This window comes from Tiliqua scincoides, chromosome 2 (genome assembly GCF_035046505.1).
Source record: "Tiliqua scincoides isolate rTilSci1 chromosome 2, rTilSci1.hap2, whole genome shotgun sequence".
NCBI classification, from domain to species: Eukaryota; Metazoa; Chordata; class Lepidosauria; order Squamata; family Scincidae; genus Tiliqua; species Tiliqua scincoides.
The window spans coordinates 252,769,041-252,777,191 of NC_089822.1; the positions used below are offsets into that span (position 1 = coordinate 252,769,041).

At 46.0% G+C, this 8,151-nt stretch overlaps 1 protein-coding gene across 1 annotated transcript; it reads right to left on the minus strand.

Moving 5' to 3' along the window:
* Nucleotides 1-412: 412 nt before the first annotated feature.
* Nucleotides 413-7,818, minus strand: LOC136639283 (zinc-binding protein A33-like). The gene is made up of 6 exons (XM_066613341.1): nt 7,393-7,818; nt 6,523-6,618; nt 5,428-5,661; nt 2,845-2,867; nt 2,355-2,695; nt 413-936 (listed from the first exon to the last, which is right to left on the minus strand). Exons 1-6 carry the CDS (start codon nt 7,816-7,818, stop codon nt 413-415), a joined length of 1,644 nt encoding a protein of 547 aa, XP_066469438.1.
* Between the last annotated feature and the right edge of the window lie 333 nt (nt 7,819-8,151).

Here is an 8,151-nt window from a genome sequence, read left to right on the forward strand (position 1 = left end):
TAAAACCATCTGAATGGTTTTCTCTCTTTAATTAAAATCAGGGCTCTCTTCATTACTATAAAGTCCAAGGGTCAAACTATATGTGTCATTGAACTATATGTTCAACGTGTCATTTGCACTGGGAGTGTGTGATTAGGACTGGGATCCTCGGGGGGGGGGGTGGTTGAACACTTTTCCCCCATGTTATGGTTCTGATGAAGCAACTATTTGCTTAAAGAGGAACCCTGTTGCTGAGGACAGTCGAGCTTCTTGATTCAAATGGGACATGGAAGTTTATCAGAATGTCAGTGCAACCCCTCTCTCCATGCCCCATGGTCCCAGCACTGACCCCCCCCCATGGCTGTTATTGATCACCCACACAGGGTAAACAACATGGCCCCCTAATATTTTACTTGGTCCCCAGCCATGGGACTCAGAGCTCTAAGTCCCACACAGACAGGGGGTGGCTGCTTTGGGTGCTGAGGAAGGGAAGCAGCTCCTCATGGAAGGACTCTTGGAAGGTGTACAGATGACTCATGCTGCTGCTGTTGTAAAAAGAGAGCTGGCCTCCCTCAAAGTCCAGATAGACCCCAACCTTATCCAATCTCCCACAGACAGAGAGTGGAGTCCGGGGGTCGCTCAGAGCTCGGTACTCGCCACCTCTCAGCTCTATAGCCCACACCCCTTCTTTGGGTTGAAAGTTCAGGCGCTTCTTGCGCTTCACGGACCTTTTAGCCGCCCCAACCACCCAACCTGCGCTGTCCCCAACTCGCACCTCCCAGTAGTACCTCCCAGTGATGAAGCCCTTCCGCCCCACCACGCAAGGGCTAGAGGTGAAGCGCTCTGGCTTCCGTCGCCAAAAACTTCGACCTGGACTGAACTTCACCCCAGTGGCTTCCTCCACAAGGACCAGGCTCGGGTGGGCAGAGTTGCAGTCCAAGGTGATGCACGCAGGGACTGCAAGGGGAAAAGGAAGGAGAGAAAATTAAGTGTGAAAGATCTTTACAGCTGACCTGCAGAGTGTATTGCCATAGAACGATTTGGAGACATCCGTTTAAAAAAGTAAAATAAAACAAACACAATGAACACAGGGTTTTGTGTATCACGTGCATAAACAACACATCAGATCCATACCTGGCAGTGCCCTAATGCCCTGACTTTGCCCTAACATTGGCATTTTATCAATAAGATCACGCTTCCCCAAAATTTATCTGCTTCATCTCAAGCAGTACTATCCTAATCTGAAGCTAGACATATCCTATGGACACATCCTATGCCCAGGGGTAGCTCAAGCAATCCCTGTTCTTTATATTACAGAGAGTATATGTTTACATCAGCTTCCAGGACTCACTGACTAAAAATCCAGTATGTTATCACACAAGGATATCTGAAGCAGCCTTCTTCTGTCAGATCATTGGTCCATATATAGATAAGGCCCACATTGGTCCACATACAGGCCATGTACAGGCAATCTTTCCCAGTTCCACTGGGGGATACCAGAGATGGAACCTGGGACAGTATGCAAAGCATCTGTTCTACCCCTGAACTATAGTCCCTCTCCCCAGCACCAGGTTTCATTTTGAATCAAGGGCAGGGATGGGAATAGCTAATTCTGTTTATAAAACCTCCAGTGCAGTGCATGGGAGTAGGGACAGTGGGACTGTAGCAGCAGGTAACACTCCTTATCTACACATGTTCAGTTGGTCATATGACAAAGACTCTTTGAGCTATATATAAAGAGTAAAGACAAACTGGATATAGCTACAGCAATACCTTGTCTGGGTAAGGGCCTGAGCGAGGACGAAAGTAAAAAATGGATGAATGTCAAAGCACTCCCTTGTTTAGCTTACAAATATATTATGGTCAGCAAAAAAACCTAAATAACTAACTATATCACACATGCGAATGCACGTGAAACCTAAATGAACAGAAATAAAAGACAAATAAACATGAGAACATCTACAAATGTTGTGGAAGATTGGGTGAAACAGAATGAAAGAGGAAAGCGCATGGACAAAATTTGAAATGTGGTTATAAATGAAAACAGCTGTAAGAGCAAAGCGATGAAAGTCAAAGGGGTGAAAGTCAGGGTATTGTAGTCTCGTCCACATGAAGGGGAACCTGCTTTTTGCAAGGTTCCTGACCACAAATGAGGGGCTGCTCGCACAACCAAATATATTTAGGTTGGAGACAGAGGCTGCTGCTACAATCCTCTGTCCCTTGCACATTCATGGTATCCTGGGGGTGCGTGAACAGAACGCATAATGAGTTATTTCTAGGTAAGTTCCTCTAAAGCAACTTATTCTGAGATTTTCAAATATTGGTACACTTGCTCAGTAAGCCCCATTCCCAGAATGCTTCATGAATTTCCTCACCTGGATGTACGGCACCCAACAGCTCCTTCCAGGCATAGAACTGCAGGGGACCCTTGAACTCGCCTAGGTTCAAGTCTACAGGTACCACTCCATCTTCGTCCTCTTCCTCCGATTGGGCTGTTTGCTCTTCTTCCTCCCCCTCATCTTCCTCTTCTTCCTCCTCCTCCTCTTCCTCCTCCTCTTCTTCCTCATCAACATCTTCATCCCCTCTTATCAATCCCTCTTCTGCTTCATTCTCACACTCATCTGTGTCTTCGCTGCTGGCTCCCAACCCTTCTTCAGCCAGCTCCACTTCTACTTCTTCTTCCTCTTCTGTCAGGGCACCTTGCTCTTTGCGGACCCTGATGGGGGAAAACTTACCCACAATGATGAGGCAAGAAAGGGTTGGGGCCCATGCAAGCCGAAACTCCTAAACATTCAACTTCTTACAACCTATGGATGCCATACCTGTCTACGATGACTTCTTCAAAAAAAGGCAGACACTACTCACCTCTCTAGCAGTTCCTTTGCCTCCTGGAGGGGAAGAAAGAGAAAGGCATGGAGTTTGGTAGAAATTCCAAGCAGCTCCTTCCTAGGGTTAACATCTTTTCTTCCCTGACAAAGGCTCTTGTGCTTTAAATAGCTGCATAATTTACGCAACTGATTAACAGCTCAATCCTATAGTCCAGGGGTGCCCAAACCCCAGCCCTGGGGCCACATGTGGCCCTCAAGGCCTCTCAATGCGACCCTCAGGGAGCCCCCAGTCTCCAATGAGCCTCTGGCTTTCGGGAGATTTGTTGAAGCCCACACTGGCCCGACGCAACTGCTCTCGCCATGAGACCTCTTGCATGAGCTGTGGGATGAGGGCTCCCTCCACTGCTTGCTGTTTCACATCCATGATGCAGTAGTGGCAGCAAAGGAAAGGCCATCCTTGCTTTGTGCAAGGCCTTTTATAGGCCTTGAGCTATTGCAAGACCTTCATTCATTCATATAAGTTCATCTTTAATATATTCATTTATGTAAACTTATGTAAATTTATTCAAATTTTAAATGTAAATTAATTCTTTTTTCCCCCTGGCCCCTGACACAGTGTCAGAGAGACAATGTGGCCCTCCTGCCAAAAACTTTGGACACCCCTGCTATAGTCTATGGGTCTTTTATGATTGCAGAGCAAGCGTTCTGTTGTCATAAAATCCCTACCAATGGCACAGACATTGCACCACTGTTGGAACCTAGGTCCCACTGATGAAAGTACATCAGCAGGAAGAGGCATTCCTGGGTGGGGGAGACAGGGGGCAGTTTGGGGGATGGAAAGGGTGGATTATGGTGGCAAAAGAGTGAACCAGGGTCCTATCTCCTCTTTCCAAACCTGTCCACCAGCTGTCTAACTTATATGGGTCCAAGCTTGCACAGGCTACCAGGAGGTCTACGGAGAAGTTAGGAAAAACAATATTTTCCTTACCTCTCTCAGGCCTCCTGCTCACCCCCCACAATTGGACGCAGGCTATGCCCCATTGGAACGGCTGCAGGGTCTCCAAGAGTGGGGAACAGGATTGGACCATTAGTTTCCTCAAATGGAGAAAAGATAATAGGGTCACATGCTGAGTTTTCTTTTGTAATACTATTGCAGTGTGTTGTGCAGGGGGGCTTTTGCCCAGCTTTGGCTGGTACACTTCTCACCAACTGTGGCAGTACCAGAATCGATCAGATCGGACCACAGTGGTCCACACCTTGGTAGTATCTTGTTTAGATGATTCCTGCCCTTGAGTACAGCCTAGAAACATCATTAGTGCAGAATGTGGCAGCCCACGTTTACCTGAGCTTGGTGGTGAAAACCTGTTGGACTGCTGCTGCAGGGACTACACTGGCTGCTGGTTCACTTCCAAGTCCAATTCAAGGTGCTGGTTTTGACCGTTAGCCCTTATGGCTTAGGATCAGAATAACTGAGGGGACGTCTTCTCTCATACATTCCAGCCCACCCAGCCCCGCCTTAAGGCTTTGCTCTCTCTCTATCTCAAACCCTGAGCATCTCTACCTGCTAAGTATCTCTCCTTCCTACCAAAAAACTCCATCTGCAGTACTTTCACTTCCCTCCCGCTGAAACTGTGCTTTCCATATTCTGTCCACCCTACTCCAGCTGATCCACTCCTCTTCCTCTTTCACCCATTTCCTGGGTCGGAAAAGGAAGAGGGAGTTGGAAATACTCTCTAGCCTACCACACCCCTTTCCTTCACACTTGCTCTTCTGCTCCATCCACTCCTACCTTATCTAATCCAGGGTGTGGGAGGAGCAGAGGCTGGTGCATCACCAGGCTAGAAAAGGCAGCATCTGCCACCCCTGCCTCAGGCACTGGAAAATCTTGGGTCAGACTTCATTGGAACATTGGCTTCTTTCTCCAGTCTCTGTTCTCTCCCTCTCTACTTTCTTCCCCTCCCCTCTGCCCTTAAACTTTTTGTTATACAGATATGTGCATATACAATGCACATATCTTGTATAACATTTTGTTATACAGATATGAATAAATGTATAACATTTGTATAACATTTTGTTATACAGATATGTGCATATACAATGGCAGTATGTATCTTATAATACATAAGATTATAATATATGTATATGTAGCCTTGGAGCAACAGGCTATATCAAATTGTCCTTCTTAGATTGTACACAATCAGCCCAATCCCATGCATGTCTACTGAGAAGTAAGTCCCATTAGAGTCAATGGGGCTTACTCCCAGGAAAGTGTGGATAGGATTGGGCTGTAAGAATGTTCTCACAATGGCGAAATCACCTAACTGACGTGTTCCTCAGAACGTATCCTTGTTGTTAAGCAGCGCATATCTGTATTGATTCCAGTTTTGTGCAGTTGTAGTTGAATTTTCTCTCACTGTTTTATATACCATTCATTGTTTTGTTTGTGATTTTTGTTCTGTTGCATTTTGAGGTGGGTCAATCAATTAAAATAAAATAAAATACCGTTATGAAAAAGTTATGTAAATAGAGAGGGCTTTTAATGGGTGCTTTTTTGTGGCACATGTGAAAATGGTTTCTGTCAACACTTCTCTCTCCACCTTTCACAGCCCTTCTTCCTTACCTTGAGGAAACTGATTTGGTCCCTGCATTCAAGTCCCTCTCGCACTCGACAGAGGGTCTCTGACCAGGAGGCCACCTTCCAGGTCAGCTCCTTCAGTTTGGTTTCCATCTGTGCCAGGTTCTTCTCTCGCTGATTCTCCAGGGCCTGCTTTAACCCCAGCTCTCTATCATTCAGCAGCTGGTGCATCTTCACAAACTCCCCAGAAACATGATCAGACAAGGACTCAGAGCAGGTCTGGAAGGAGATAGATCTCATGTTTAAGCTGGATGGCCACACTGGTGCTTTTGCACATGAGCAATCTGTCCAGCTTTGTGCTTTTGCGCAGGTGCAATAGACCTGTTCCACCTTACATCAGTTTATTGGAACCAGTACATGAGTCGGGAACTCGCTGTGCAGTGTGGACCAGGCATCATGGGAAGGATGCAGAGAATGAATCCCCATGAGGTTTGTAATCTATCAAACTATTTATTTTGTGGTGGTTGGTCATTGGAATAGCATACCCATATTCCTGTCACCTTCTGGAGAGAGTATGTGGAGACTTATATCATCTGATGACTGAGCTCCACATAGTAAATACATAAAAAAATTATAGACCAAGCCGAGATCATTTGCCGAGGGGAGATCATTTTTCTGTGCTCCGTAGAGAGGGAAACAAAATTCTGTATAAATTCAACTGTTTTCCACTGTCGGTGACAATGCTAGACAGTTATGGGTTGTCTCCAAAGGAAGTGAATTCAGTGGACTTTAAGGTAGTCACAGCTCTCACTGATTTCAGTGGCGCCTAGTAGAGATCCATCTTCTTTGGCTACAATTCTATATAAAGTAAAAAAAAAAAACCCACAATTTATCCCAGAATGATATTTATCTTCTGCTTTGAACTACACCAGATGCCAGTTCACTGTTGAATTATCAATCAAATGCTGAATGTCAAATAAAGACATGTCAAGAATATCAGATATAGAATAAGTAGCCCAAACCAAGAGTCCACAGCAATGGATGGCCTATACACTGACCACATTCAATAGTCTGGCACAAAGTAGAACCTGCAAAATCCTCCCCCCCCCACCATGTGACACCCAGCAACAGCACCCACACCTTTAATTCTATAATGTTCTCCTGCTGACGGCACTGGCTCATTTTCAGCCGCTTGAGACCCTCCTCCAGAGGCTCCAGAGATGCCTTCAGCTGGTCCTGGGAGAAGAAAAAGGTTGAAGTCACTTAGGGCTAAGCAGAGGCGTAGCTAGGTCATTTGATACCCTGGGCCCATAAAATTTTGTCACCCCATACAATGTAATTAATTAATCAATCAATTAATATATATTATATTATTAATTAATTAATTCACATTTTTATACCACCCTCCTCTAAGCAGCTCAGGGTGGCGTACATGGTTCCTCCCCTTATTTTGTCCTCACAACGACCCTGTGAGGTAGGTGAGAAAGAGATAAAAATAGTCATGACATGAAATGAATAAGAATAATGGCCAGAAAATAAATGCAGTGAATATTTCCCCACAAGCAATGGATGAAATTCTGCATAAAATGGTATATAACATGATGGTATTATTCCTAAAAGCCACAATTTCCAGAATTTTGGTCACTCGGAAGATTGTGGGGGATCCAGGCATGGGGGGGGGAGAAAGGGAGATTGTGGGGGGATTGTGGCTTCCTTTCGCTTAACACATATTTGTTAAGATGTGCGATGACAATAGAAAACCAATGGGTCAACAGCTCTGGGAAGCTGGGCACAGAAAAAATTTTGAGCCTCCAGCTGAGAACCCTACAGTCATATTGTGTGTTTAAAGACACAACTAGCCCCACTCTTGGTGCTGGAACATGGTGCTTATCGCAGAGATCTCAAATCATGTGTATTCTAACACCAAGGATACATGTGTCTTTTTTGCAATGCATTATTGTATAAACATATTTGTAAATAGCGAAGCAACCCAGAATTCCTATCTCTCACCTGATATGACTGAACTGCGTTTTTGATGGGCAGGAAGTCATGTCCACGATGCTGAGGCAAGTCCCGGCAGATGACACACACCGGCCCCTCATCCTGGCTGCAGAAGAGCTTGAGCGGCTCCTCATGTTCCTCACAGAAATACCAGCCTCCAGTCCCACCCAACTGGGGGCCTTCGTCCAGCTTGAGGAGGCGGGCCTTCTCCGCCAGGCTACAGAGAGCTCGATTGACAGCCATGCGGCGCAAGGCGAATGGCCTGCGGCACTCGGGGCAGAGGCCACGCCTCTGGCCCTTGGGGATGCAGGGCTCCAAGCATGGTGCGCAAAAGCTGTGACCGCACTCCAACATGTGAGGGTCCCGGAAGATGGAGAGGCAGATGGGACATAGCAGGTCCTCTGTGAAGCTGGACACCTCTCTCACAGATGCCATGGTGAGAGTGAGACTTCCTCTTCTCCCCAATTTGGCTTGCTCAACAGCTGCTGATGTGGGGGACTTCTTGAAATGTGCTCTCTGCTGAACTACACTTGCCTTACTGAGGACAAAAACACAACATTTTCTTCTCTTAGGTCAAGTTTGTTTTTCCTGATTTATGCTGTCTCCACTTGAACCAGACTATCCACGGTCCTTGAACTGGGATGTCTGTTTCACATCACAACACAGTAAAAGAAAAAGAGAAGAAGACTCTTCGGTTAAATTGTTCATCCTCTTTATGCATGCAGGGTATCCCTGGACAACAACCTTGGAACTCATCAGGAACTCTGG

Bases quoted from the DNA above. Each gene is read 5' to 3' on its own strand.
- LOC136639283 (XM_066613341.1), bottom strand. From the start codon at position 7,818: ATGGCATCTGTGAGAGAGGTGTCCAGCTTCACAGAGGACCTGCTATGT. The intron at 5,662-6,522 runs GTGTGGGTGCTG...ATCTCCTTCCAG, and splicing joins AGAACATTATAGAATTAAAG to ACCTGCTCTGAGTCCTTGTC. The intron at 2,868-5,427 runs GTAAGGAAGAAG...CTTCCCCTCCAG, and splicing joins ACCAAATCAGTTTCCTCAAG to GAGGCAAAGGAACTGCTAGA.